Source organism: Solanum stenotomum, chromosome 6 (genome assembly GCF_019186545.1).
Source record: "Solanum stenotomum isolate F172 chromosome 6, ASM1918654v1, whole genome shotgun sequence".
Classification (NCBI taxonomy): domain Eukaryota; kingdom Viridiplantae; phylum Streptophyta; class Magnoliopsida; order Solanales; family Solanaceae; genus Solanum; species Solanum stenotomum.
This window is the reverse complement of record NC_064287.1, coordinates 45,717,813-45,731,287: the sequence shown is the minus strand read 5'-3', so window position 1 is coordinate 45,731,287 and position 13,475 is coordinate 45,717,813. Positions and strand designations below refer to the sequence as shown.

Sequence of the window (13,475 nt, the reverse complement as noted above, 5' to 3'; positions counted from 1 at the left end):
TGGCTCGTAGTTCTGGGACTATATGGGTACGCTGAACCCTAGTCCAACTCGGTATTATGCTACTCCTAATGAATTAAGTAATTAATACATTATGACTGAATTTCTGTAAGTTACTGGATAGCTCGAACTGAACATGCAAACTGAGAATGCAACAATTAATCTGATACATGTATAATTGAATACTGAAATATCTGACCTAGCATGTGTAATTCAAGAACTAAAGAAATACATAGCTAGAGTTCTGAAATTCATGCGATAAACTGAGCAATAACATGATAATCTGATTTGGAACATTTAAATAACTAATTCATGATGATCTGCTATAATTCTAGAAACCCTAGGTCTGTTCATAATCATGGAATCAAGAATCTAACTGAATTCTAGATACCTAATGGGCGAAAGGAACCCACTAGTGAAATCCCACATACCTAGTGACGAATTTCACGGAGAAATCTTTCGATTTCGGGGCTGGAATTGAAGGAACCTTGCTGCGTTCTTGAACTAGGGTTCTTGATCTTTTTCTCCTCTCTTGATTCTAATTCTTCTAAGTTTGATTAATGATTTGACTTAGGTAAGTTCTAGTTATGTTTCTAGGGTTAAACTAATTAAAATCTCATGATTTAGGGTCTAAACGACGTACCTTAGGGGTTAAACAAAATAGGAAAAGACCAAAAAACCCCTGAATTAACTGCTGTCGGAGTGACTGACGGAATGGACCTACGGTCCGTCAATCAATCGACGGTCCGTCGATTGGGTCTGTAGATCGAGTCTGCCCGACAGGGCTTCACTAAAACGGGCATAACTTTTTACTCGGAGGTCGGAATTTAGCAAACTCAGTGGCGTTGGAAAGATAATTCAATTATCTATCTAAACGTAGGTATAGGACACATAATTCGTTTTTTACTAAGAGTTATGACCATCTGAAGTTGACCTATCAGAATTTTCAGCTAACTGGCTGCTAACCTTCGATCTACGGTCAGACCTACGGACCGTGGATCGAATGACGGTCCGTGCTGGTCAACCGTAGTTCGGGACTGAAGCTGGGCTTTTGGGGCATCGATCCACGGACACGAACTACGGTCCATGACCTGACCTACGGACCGTAAGTCCGGTGCCATGGGTCAACACTTAGCCAAATTTCTGAGCTAGTTTGGGGAGGGGTTGCAGTGGTGAACCACGGACCACCAGCACGGGCCGTGGTCTGACCTACGGTCCGTGGATGGTGACCGTAAGTTGCACCTGCAACTTTTCAAAATCTGCATTTTTGGTCTATTTCTGATACGGGGTGTTACAAAACTTTTACTATTTACTCTTTACTCAACTTGATCTTTAAATCTTAAAACAAAGTTAAAAGCATTTTGCAAAAGACTTCTTGAAAAGACTCTAAGACTTCCTAGACTTGACTCTTGACTTTCCTTGAATTTGAATTTATGGATTCAAGGTTCATGATCTCATGTTTATGGAGGATCTCAATAACAATATAGCAATTCGATAATTAGGAATAGAACTTTTAAAAGAATCAAGAACTCAAAATCAACTTATCTCAAGAATATTCAAATCTAGGGGAAAAATCCTAGATTCTTCTTTTACTGATTTAAACGTAGATGTAGGGCGTGAGGACGAACTAGTCCAACACTATGATAGCCTTACATACCTAGAAGAAAAAGATTCTTGAAGAATCTTGAAAAAAAACTTGATTAGAAGCCTTGAAACCCTAGCTTGAAAGTAAACAATCAAGAAAACCTTTCTTGAGATTCTCGGTTAGTTTCTTGAAGTCTCTATGGCCAAAAAATATGATTTTCATGAGTGAAGATGAAAATCTGATTGTTTTGAGCTTTTTATTTATCAAGAAATTCGTTGATGGTTTTCTTGGAGGTAAAAAGACAAAAACGATTATTTTTAATGTATTCCCGTCGGCTGTATAGGTTACTAAAATAGTCATAACCTTTTACTCAGATATTGGATTGACGTGAAATTGGTGGGGTTGGAAAGTAGATTCAATTACCTTTAATTGGATAGGTTATGGCTCACGTAACTCTTAATATTCTAAGAGATATGGTCGTTTAAAGTTGACCCAAGCAGAATCTTACATCAAAACTTAATGAAACTTCAAGAACACTTATCAAGAACTCTAGTCTTCAAATTTCAAGAACGAAATTACGCTGAATAAATCATGATTGGTGTGTGGGTGAAAGAACCCAACACTATGGAAGCTTACATACCTCTTAGGGATTAAACCCATGGCGAAAATCCGCAACAAGATGCAAGAATCTCAACGAACACTTTCATCCTTTCTCTTTTCTCCTTTTTTCTCTTCTTGAATTCTCAACTAAAATCCTAGGCGTATTTTAGGATTATAAAACTGAACTTAATAGGATTAGACCCTTAAAATATTACTAAAAACAAATTAAATCTGATGGGTAAGGAAAAGACCAAAATACCCCTCTTTATTTTCGGCTAACTTTCCTTAACTGGACAGCCTATCTTCAAAAGGTCATATCTCACTCATCCGACCTCGAAACTTAGCAAACTCGGCGGCGTTGGAAAGATAATTCAAAGATCTTTCCTACGGTATCTGGTAAAACACCTAACTCATTCTAAGCTAGGAGTTATGGTCGTTTGAAGTCGACCCAAAACTCATACTTAACTTGCAAAATTTCAATTTAATTCTTTTTGGAACTCAAGGTGCTACATCTAATGACCTTAACACTTAAGAAATTTTTAATTCCTTGCAAAAATCTCACTCACTACGAAGAAAGGTTCGGGTCTTAGCTCCAAAATTTTCTGGGTTGTTACAATACCGAACAGAACAAGGTGTTCTTCTTCTCACCTTCTCTCACATAGAGTTATTATTTCTACTAAATATATATATATATATATATATATAAAAGACAATGGGACATTTTTATGAACAAAATTAATGTTAAAAAATAGGCAAAAGTTTAGGGGAGGACCAAAAGTGCACTAATATTGCAAATATGATGAACTATTAGTGCTTCATGTGAAAACTCAAGAATAACTTTGAGTCTTAACCCAAAGATGATGGACTATTTTGGGCCTTCTCTCGCCAAAACCAAATCCAAACTAGTCCTCAAGTGTCAAACAAGATAATATATAGGGTTAAAATATTTCAATATGTTTACTTCTAGGGACAAGAATAAATTTTTATTTAGTATTTGACACTATAATCACTTTTCCTTTGGATTCCTCTATTAAAGCTACTATATACCTAGTAGAACTCTTTACCTTAATTCTGAAGCAAAAGAAAAAAAAAGTTTTAATTTCTTCATCAAAATCTTTGATCTCATGGCTTCACTGGTATCTAACTTCTGTGCATTCTTCTTCTTCTTGTTCTTCAATATCAGTCTTACCCCAGGTGAACTTTCTGTACTTCTTTTACTCATTAAATTCAGCCAAAAAAATATTTTATTTTATTTCAACTTTGACTGGTTTTACAGTTCTTGGTCAAGTGATCTTTGAAGATGGTTACTCAGTTAGCACAGTGATTGATGGCAATAAGATCAAAATTAATCCTTACTCCATCATCCCTGTATCTGGTGATACTCATTTCATCATTCTTGATTCTTCTGCCAGTACTTTTTACACATTATCATACAACAAAGACTCAGGTAAATGTGATCAAGATTGATTTTTTCTTCTAAGGGTTGGTTTTCTGAAGTGGGGTTGCTGCAGATTTAAGTTTGTTCAGTTTTTTTTTTGGGGGGGGGGGGTGGGGGTTAAATGTGATAAAGATTTGGTTTTTATTGAACTACTTAGAGAAAGAGTTGATTTTATGATGTGGGGTTGTTGCAGAATTGAGTTATTTCAATCTTCTTGGGAATTTTGCAGATATTACTGTTACTAAGTTAACTGGTAATGGCCCTGGGTACGCGGATGGTTCTCTGGATAAGGCTAAGTTCAACAAACCAAGAAGCTTTGCTGTTGATTCAAAAGGGAATATTTATGTTGCTGATATGAAGAACATGCATGCAATTAGAAAGATTAGCAAGTCAGGTATCTAGATATAGTTGTCATATTTTCTTATTTTGGTACTTTGTCTGGTCTTACTGGTTGTGTACTTGTGTTTGATCTGATATAAGTGTTTCCTAATAAAAAATTTATACTGGAAATTCATATCAAGGTTTTGGTTGGGGTGTAAAGTTGAAAGACTATATAGTTGGAAAGTTGGAGCCATGGCCTGGTGTTTAGTGATACCTTTTCAGCATGCAAACTGTGAAAATAACTTTGATATGTTCAGAGGAGCAAGTGAAAAACGTAGAAAAGCACCCACTGGATACTTTTCGTTCTTGTAACCGTAAAATAGTCAATAGTCATAGAGTTCTAGGTGGAAAACGCAGAAATAGCGCTGACTGACCACTTTTTCGATCTTGTAACTGGAAAATAGTCATTGTCATGGAGTTCCAGGTGAGAAAACATAGGAATAGGGCCGACTGACCACTTTTCCATCTGGTAATTGGAAAACAGTCACTGTCAGGAGTTGCAAGTTCCACAGGGAGTTTCACCCGTGGCATTTGAAGCTCCATGATAGTGATTGTTTCAATTACAGTGGCTAAAAAGTGGTTATTTCTTTTGGGGCCTTCTCTTACTTTCCTCTGTTTGGGATTTGAATGTCAACGTTATGGTTGGATGTGGAAGGTCTTTACTGCTAAGCTATCCCTTGTCAAGGACATCATTTGTATCTTTTTAGAAATTGGTGTGGCTATCAGATGTTGGGTTCATGTTTGATGAGGTTAAGAATGACACTAATTAGAAGGAAGGATTTTTTTTAGAATAATGGGGTAAAATAAGAAGAGAACACCAAGCTTCATGGATGAATAAGTGGAATTACTGGATTTCTAGCTTGAGTATTACTTGGAAACCAGGCTTTTTCCATCCAACACAGCTTTCAAAGAAAATTGACTGGAATAGCTGCTTTCAAGCATTAAGAATTGATGTTGGAGGTCGCAAGTTCGAAACCCCTTGCCAACGAAAGCAAGGGGTTTTACCTTCTGGGTCGAGCTCGTCGCATTAGGCTTGCCAAGTGCGGGTTACCTCTCCTATGTGGTTTGCAAGCTATTGCATAGGAGTGGAGGTTTTACCCTGTGCGCATCCAAAGGATAGCTGCTGCGGGTTTCCCTTGTCATAAAAAAAAAATAATTGATGATATTCCATAGGGGCCTGCTAAATGGAACCGCCTGTGCAGAGAAGATGGGCATGGAGCCAAGAGTTGTTAACTATAATTAGTCTATGTTGGTGTTTGGTGATGTGATGTGTAATCAATTTGAACTTATGCTTCTCATGTTGGTTGATAAATATGTTGTACAATGTGGTGTATGAAGCATGTCTTCAAAAGTTCTATTTAGCAACTTCTCATGACTCTCTCATGTTTCCCTTCTTCAACGTCCTTTTTCTTTCAAGAGGACGTTATAGCTTAGAGAGTGTTTCTCCTCATGGAAGATGATCTAGTGTGTTTATCTTGCTTTGGGAAAAGGACCAAAGTTACCTTTCAACTATACAAAAAATTTCAATCACCTTACTTTGAAGCCATTCATACCTTGTTGTTAGCAAATCATTTTCTATTTGCACTTAAATTTTAACAGAGGTCCAAGGTGGATTAAGTGGATTCCATGTGACAAAATACTTTGGGGAAAGAAGTCCAAATTCACCTATCTACTGTTGAATATGGTTTTAAATTATCCTGTATGTACTTCATGTTGGAGCTCCCTTAGAGTCCAGGGAAAATAAGAGACGATTTGCAAATGACGAGGGTAACAAACAACATACCCAGTGAAATCCCAATACATGGGGTCTGGGGAGGGTGTAGAGTGTATGAATGACAAAGTATACCAAAGGATCAAATTATAGTAGAGAGGCTTCTTTGACCTTCCCTTTTTTTTGCTTATTTACCTAGGTAGTTGTCAAATGGTGTTGTTATTACACGGTAACTATAGTTTAAGCTACTTCAGCAATTTTTGTTTAATTATTATTGTCATCTTGGATTCTGAATGCAACTCCTTAATCAATGATGATATCAGGTGTTACTACAATAGCAGGAGGTTATTCAAAAACACCAGGCCGTGCTGATGGACCTGGATTAAATGCCTCATTCTCAGATGATAATGAGCTTTCTTTCATTCCTAAAAGATGCACTCTAATGATCTCTGACCATGGCACTAGATTAGTCCGCGAAATACAGCTTAAAGCCGAGGATTGTTCAAGAGATTCTCATTCTGGTAATACATTAATGCAAGCATACATTGCTCATTCTTTTATTGTGTTTGTTCCCTTATTGTGATTTTGAGGTTGGAATTGCCCATCAGTTTCTGCAGTCTAAAAGCTTGTGGATTGTTTAGTACACAACAACACTACCTTTTGAAATCTCATCTCGTAGATGTTTCTTGCTTTGTGTTTCTGAATGCCAGTCTTTCCCTTTACTCGAAATCAGATACTTTTTAACATTTCTAAAATCTTGTCAGATCTAAGAGCAGTTTCTACATGGCTCTTAACCGTGGGCCTTCCCTGCTTGGTCTGCTTGATTATCGGGTTGGTCATTCGTCCTTACGTTATCCCAAATGTAAGTACACAATGGAGGTTGATTTTGAGTTCAGTTGAGATGACAAATGCTCACATTTTCTCTAATGGAACTTTCTAGACAGGATCACAGCAGTCGTCTTCAGCACAACATGACATTGAAGCACTTCCTAATCAATCTGGAGAGACAAGTTCTGATGTTCTGCTTCGTCATCAGAAGCGTAATTGTTGATTCAAAAATCTATTCACTCTTAAGGCAGCTCATATTGCTTAGTTTCTCTCATCTACGTCTAATGTTTAGTCCTAAAGTAGTAGTAGCACGCCAGACTTCTCTTAGACAACTAGCACCTCTCATAAATTTTCATGACTTTGAAAGCAACGAATCAGCCAACTCGCCGGTGGTAGCTAACAGTTTAGAAGATCTGATAACTTTTGATGGAAGTTTAGACGACTCTGAGCTGACTACTAATCAAGATGATGCGGTGAAGGAAAGTATGGACGTTTCTGTTGTAGATAGCATGATATTATCTAATATGAAAGTGTTTGCAGAGCAAGGGAATGCCTCTTCAGGCCCTGAAGTTTCTAAAAGCATTTTGAGCTTAGTTAACCAAAAAAAGAAAGTAAATTAGTGAAGTCTAGTAGTAGTATTAATGCATTATTGTTAACTTGTGCGAGTGTTATGAAAGTTGTCAAGTCCATCTGCTACAATATTTATGTACATAGTAGGGCAACTGGACAAGCAAATGACAGCTCCTTCTAAGTTACTATTTCAGTTGTGTTTCTTGTTTCAATGAAGTGATGCCTCATATGAAAAAACTATTCCTTTTTGTTTCCATTTGATTTTTCTTATCTTTAGTTTTTGTAAGCTGCAAATATTAGTATACTCAACTATTTCGTAATAATTACGTCTCAGTTTCAAACTAGTTAGGGTTGACTATACTCGTGTACTTATTGTCGTCCATGATGTGGAAATCCTAGCTCATACTTAACTCCTCTACTTACGTGTCTAGGTGAGCACGTATGAAATTATTGTATTGTGAGGATTGTTTATGAATTGATAAGTTTTATGTTGGTTGCTAATCTATCATGGCCTTTTTTATTCATGAGATTTGATTGCACTTGCAACAAAGATAGTATTGGCCATGAAATTTTCACTTTTTAATGGAGTTGAACTCTTATAAATACTTTTGGCCATAAAATCTTAAAATTCAATTTGAAGTTGTTTTCCAGAATTTTTTTCAAGAATTTGAAAACAACAAAAGATGTTTTTACTTCGAATTGCTCACAAAAAAGTCAAAAACAACTCTAATTTATATTCATGGCCAAATACAACTGCATGCCAATATTCAAATATTATCTTTCTCCTTGAAAATAAAAATAATTTTTTTCTTCAAATTTTACAATAAAACATGGTCAAACACAGTATGTATAAAAGTTTTTATAAATATTTTTCTTGTCCTTTAGATGAGGTGGGAAGTTACATGGGATCTATAAACCATGTCACTAAACCAAATGAAATATATTTTGGAGTTATCCAATGCCAACAACCCAAATTAACTTGTGTAAAAAGTGGAATCCACTAAAAATGAGAATACAATTTTTTAGAAAAACTTGGTAATGATAATTACTTTATGAAACATTATAATAGATTTATTGACAAAAATGCTTAATTCATTTGTCTTTCTCTAATGTTAACTGTTGTTTACCGTTTGGTCACGTGCCCATGTGAGTGGTTGGTTCTCCTACTGTAACATCAGTACAGTTATATTATTATTAATAACACAACAAATTTAAAATATAAAACATCAACAAACATTCTTACTTTCACTAAGGAGTAATAATATATATAAAAAAGATCATTAATGGCAGATTCAAGTGCATATTTTCCTTTATATTGTTATATTCATGTCCTTACTCAGCCCATACCACATTGTTATGCCAGGCTTGGTTAAAGTAATACAACTTGTGCTTTCACAGGTGTCGTTCCATACGCGGGATAAGGTGAGATATAAATTTTATCCCAAACTTAATCCCGAGGACATCCCACCTTATCCTATCCAACATGTTGAATTAGTCCAGGAATTATAATCCCAAGACAATTTAGTCGGCATGCCAAATGACTCCATATGGTTTCTGTGTTTTCCAGCTACCTGTGGTGGAACAGATTGTTAGGAGAAAAACTTGTACATTTTTTTGGCTGTTTTTGTTGTCTTTGTCCTCATTTTGTCTTTTCTTTTTTTCTTGGACCCCATTAGAGGTTCAGGTTGTGTGCAAAGGACAAGAAATGGGAATAGATCTTGTCTTGACATTAATATACAGCTTGGTATTCCAAAAAGCAATAGAAGCAACGGAATTCCTTGGGAATTGATACAAGATAAATTTATACCGTCAACCAAACGCAGATGATTGATATATATAGAATAAATTTTTTGTACTAGTAATACTTTCACAGCATTCACTACAACATTTTTGGCAACTGGATAAACATTATAAGCTATTCTAACATGGGCTTCCACTCTCCAAAATTTGTACTTAGATGGCTGTTAATGCATGATATATTTCTCATGTCTAAGCCATCACCAAGCAATTTAAAGAACCTTTGAAGTTTTTGTATGTGAATAGATTAATAGCCTTAGGCATATCCAGCAGAGTTGAACCGAGAACGAGCATTATGTCGATCATAGACAGAATTTGCATGGTCTAAAGGCTTTATTATCATTGCCTCGCGTTGCCCTTGTTCTTGAATTGCTCCGAAAACTACTTCCTTTGTATTATCTGAGCTTTGCTCGTAGAATGTTTGAGGTCCAGATGAATGATATTGATGATGTTGTAGATGCTTCTGAGTCTGCTGTTGGTGTTGTTGAAAGTCAGAATTCCATCCACCACCATAAAAAGCACGGCTTTGTTTCAGCTGTTGCATCTTTTCAGAATCTTTGGACATGAATGCATAGGTCTTTCGTGGAGTAGGAGTTCTGGATTCAATGGATGGGGGTTCATCTTCTTTTGGTACTACAACGCTGTCCTGTACCGGCCATGTGTGCTGCTGATACTGCTGTTGCTGATATTGTTGTTGCTGATACTGCTGTTGCTGTTGATAGTGATGGTTCAAAGGCAACCTTTTGAACATTGGAAATACACCTCCTAAAATTTCCGATACTGATGCTCCAGTACGCGTGATTAGATTTCCTAAAGACCCAAACATGCTTTCTTCTTGCTTCTCCACCTCACCTTCAGTTGGAATTAGAGGAGGCCTTACTGATGATTTCACTGGCTTCTCATAATGATCGGTGAAAATGTATGCGTTCTGATCCTTAAACAAGACAGAAGAGAAAGGAGTGAATGAGTTTTGTGTATGGAAACGTGCAGAAGGTTATGAAATCAGACACAAAACACGGTGCCATTTGGAAGTTGTAAAAAATCTGTCCGATAGACGTTTTACTTGCAAACAACCAATTGCCGCATAAACATGTGAGAACTATTTTCCTAAAACCTGTTACAGCGATCTCCAAGCAGGATACAAAAAGGCAAGCCTAGAAGAGGAAGAAAGGTCCTTAAGTTCTTACAAAGTTATCTAACTTAAATCATAAGAGTACTGAACTTCATACTCACTTCTTTGGGGGATACCATGGTACCAACCCTTCGTTGTAGCAATGCTAGCATGTAACCAAAGAAACCAGCAGCCAAAAGCACAGCAATACCTGTGGCATAATCTTCTTATTCAGTAACACCTTCAGCTGAAACAAATTGTACATAGTAAGAGGACAAAGTTACTAACCTAGAGGGAAACCACTATCATACTGATAAGCACAGTCTTCGAAATGAAGTTGGATCTCCCGTATTGCTTTATTTCCCCTGTCTATGACAAGCAGGGAACAACTGCTTCCCATAAAGACCACATCAAAATCATTAGAGAATTTTGCATCTTCACTTGGTCCATCAACATGCCCACCTCCACGGCTCCATTTACCACCAGCAATTGTTGTGATTGTTCCTGGACAACGGAATTTCATAGCTTAAAGTTGAGTAGTCTAACTTTGCAGACATTAGACCACACATTTTCCTCTTAAAATTAAGAGATACCCAAAGGAGATTTTAGGAGTCATCCAACTATATCAGCATTTAGATGATTGGAGTTTGTAAAGACGTGCATAAAGGTCACAAACTAGCAAAACAATGCTCCTATGTCTTAGCTAGGAACGAAGTTTAGCAAATCACCTGCATCACTTATCTTCCTAATTACCATGTTATCAGTATCTGCCACATAGATGTTCCCTCTGTCATCAACAGTTAGACCTTTCGGATGGTTCATTCTTGCCTCCCGCAATTTTCCGTCAACATGTCCAGAGTATCCATCAGCTGATCCAGCCACCAACCTAGGTCTGGTGTCTGTAAAATATCCCAGTTAGACTAAAATTTCCACACTATAAAAGTCCCACAAAGAAACTTCTCAGGAAAACAATTAGAAACAAAACATCAAAAATTATTGGCAAGAAGTCAGTAAAAGAACAGAGCAAAAGCATTTGCAGCAGACAAGAAGAATCAAATGGTAAAAGCAAAGCATCTTTTATAGAGTTGCTGCTAGTTGAACCCATTTTAATAGCCAACTTGAAAAAACAGAGATCAGGTACCTGTGGAGAATCAAATCTTCAATACTGAACAAAAGTATGCAAAATATTGATGTGGAAGCACCAAAACTCCACTGCAAACAGTCAGTGGTCTACTCAAAAAGTAAAAATCACAAAGGATTCTGAAATCACAAAGGACACAATGCACCAGGCACATGAAGCCAAAGTGTGTAAACAATGAGCTAAAACTCAGTACAATGTCTAGCTGAAATCATTGTTCATTTACACTCATGTCAAAATTCTGATACTGCTCAAATGAGAGAAGCCAGTCTACTTATACACAGGCAATGAAAGACAAAAACCAAAACAACACTCAAGATTGAAGGCACTAATTACCTACAATAGCTAAAAACAACTAACATATACAATGTAATCCCACAATTGGGGTCAGGGGAAGGTAGAGCGTACGCAGACCTCACTCAAGAAAAAAGTATCAACAGGAAATAGCTAAAAGAAACACCCAAAAGAAAAAAGAACTTACACTGAGACAAAGAGGAAGAGATCTTGTAAAGATTACTATTAGCAGAATCCAAAATGAGAAGTTCCCCACTAGACATAATCTCCACAGAATAAGGCTCAATCCCAAGTTTGCTTCCATCAAACACAGTCTCCACACTATACCCACTCTCAAATTTCATCATTGGACGCCCAGAAATCACTGCAAAACACCATCAATCACCAAAAATCATTTCATTCTTCAACTCCATTTACCAAAAACCAAATCAAAATGAAAAAAAAAACCAATGTAGGACTATAACCAAAAACAGCATCAAAGAGATCCATACCTGTTTTAGTACTAGCTTTGAGTGACCAAACCCATTTCATCAGCTTCGTAACAGCATTTGTAACAAACCCATTTACAATCTCTGCTTACCAAAACAAAAACACCATTAAAACCAACAAAAAAAACAACAGATCAAGAATGGCAGAATCTTCAAGAAATAGTTAAAAACATGCAGAAAATTCAGAATGCAGACTCACTTGCAGGTGAAGGTGTAGCAGAAACAGAACAGAAAGCAGCAGAAAGAAACACAAAAATGAGAATCAAAGTTGAAAACTTTACAGCCATTGTTGAGTAAAAATCCAAGAAAATGTTGAGGGGGTTAACTATTGCATTGTGGGGTATGAACTATGAAACAAAAGTAAAGAAAACCCTAGCTCAAAAAAATGAGGTGAGTGAGTGAGATAAAGGGGTGTTGTAAAAGAAGTGTGGAGGAGCAAGAAAGAAAGAAGTGGCTTTGTGGGGTTTTTTTTGTTGTTGATCTTTAGTAGAAAAGTGTTGGGGTTTTTGAGAGTGTGAGGGAAAGTTGTGAATGAAAATAAAAAGATGAATGAGACATTGGGGGGTGGGGTGGGGGTGGGGGTGGGGGTGGGAGCAAAAGCAAGAGAAAAAAGAGGTTGTTGGGGTGGTGGGAGTGGGGGTGGGGGAGGAAATAGGTGATGGGACCTACAAATGACCATTGGGAAGAAAGAAGAGGAAAAGAGAGAATCATATGAATCTATGATTATATTTGTACAATCTTTGTGTTCTTTAACCTCTCATCATAAATCTTTGTTTTTTACTACTACAAATACCAAAGGCAAGCAAATTATCGATGCACTCTTCGTCCTAAAATAAGTGTAATAAATAAGTACTTTTTTCATTCTATATTAAGTTAATTTTTAAGGTATTTTTCATTTTTAAAATTAACTTAATTGTTTAGTTTTCAAGATTATTTTTAAAGTGTTCTTCCAATTTTACTCTTCATTAGTTAGTATTGAAATTAGTGATTAATTAATATTTAGTTATTTTAATAAAAAAATTGACAATAATTAATAAGGGTAAAAATGGAAAACTAGGTTTAATTTATGTCTTAATCTACTTTTCTTAAAGGGTGTGAAACACCTCAAAAATTAACCTAATATGGAATGGAGGGAGTATTATTTTAGAAGTTTATGACAAAATGTAGTATATTATCCGTCTTAATTTGTGTATTACCATTTGAATTTCAAAATTCAAATAAGTCATTATTTGATCGTAATTCTTTTTTTTTATATAAATATTTTAGATTATTAAATGTTGTGAGTTATAGTACTTTTCAAAGTAGTTTTCAAATATGGAGATTTTCTTTCAAAAAAAGATTTTTTGTTTGAATTTACAGTCAAAATTAAAATATTTGACTCTCGAAATTCAAATTGTGCCACTAAATTACGACATGAAGAGTAATAAATAAGAATAATTTAATGGATTAGATCTTGTATTGAGTATTTTTATAATAAGCTAAGGCAGTACTTATTTTGGAATGAAAAACTTATTGTTTATCCCCATAATTAATACTA

The 13,475-nt window shown here is 36.0% G+C and overlaps 2 protein-coding genes across 2 annotated transcripts; one reads left to right on the top strand and one right to left on the bottom strand.

Moving 5' to 3' along the window:
* Window positions 1–3,219: 3,219 nt before the first annotated feature.
* Window positions 3,220–7,343, top strand: LOC125867023 (uncharacterized). Its single transcript, XM_049547441.1, has 6 exons — window positions 3,220–3,376; window positions 3,459–3,629; window positions 3,850–4,014; window positions 6,036–6,233; window positions 6,477–6,574; window positions 6,657–7,343. The coding sequence occupies exons 1-6, from the start codon at window positions 3,307–3,309 to the stop codon at window positions 7,158–7,160; spliced, it is 1,206 nt and encodes a 401-aa protein (XP_049403398.1). The 5' UTR covers window positions 3,220–3,306; the 3' UTR covers window positions 7,161–7,343.
* A 1,599-nt stretch (window positions 7,344–8,942) lies between these two features.
* LOC125867019 (uncharacterized) lies at window positions 8,943–12,458 on the bottom strand. Its single transcript, XM_049547438.1, has 7 exons — window positions 12,138–12,458; window positions 11,942–12,022; window positions 11,638–11,814; window positions 10,747–10,917; window positions 10,307–10,522; window positions 10,141–10,229; window positions 8,943–9,841 (listed from the first exon to the last, which is right to left on the bottom strand). Exons 1-7 carry the CDS (start codon window positions 12,223–12,225, stop codon window positions 9,164–9,166), a joined length of 1,500 nt encoding a protein of 499 aa, XP_049403395.1. The 5' UTR covers window positions 12,226–12,458; the 3' UTR covers window positions 8,943–9,163.
* Window positions 12,459–13,475: the final 1,017 nt, after the last annotated feature.

Excerpts from the sequence above, each read along its gene's own strand:
- LOC125867019 (XM_049547438.1), bottom strand. The coding sequence starts at position 12,225 with ATGGCTGTAAAGTTTTCAACTTTGATTCTCATTTTTGTGTTTCTTTCT. Across the intron at positions 12,023-12,137 it reads TGCTACACCTTCACCTGCAA|AGATTGTAAATGGGTTTGTT; the intron begins GTGAGTCTGCAT and ends TTTGGTAAGCAG. Across the intron at positions 10,230-10,306 it reads TGATAGTGGTTTCCCTCTAG|GTATTGCTGTGCTTTTGGCT; the intron begins GTTAGTAACTTT and ends ATTATGCCACAG.
- LOC125867023 (XM_049547441.1), top strand. The coding sequence starts at position 3,307 with ATGGCTTCACTGGTATCTAACTTCTGTGCATTCTTCTTCTTCTTGTTC. Across the intron at positions 3,377-3,458 it reads CAATATCAGTCTTACCCCAG|TTCTTGGTCAAGTGATCTTT; the intron begins GTGAACTTTCTG and ends CTGGTTTTACAG. Across the intron at positions 3,630-3,849 it reads ATCATACAACAAAGACTCAG|ATATTACTGTTACTAAGTTA; the intron begins GTAAATGTGATC and ends GGAATTTTGCAG.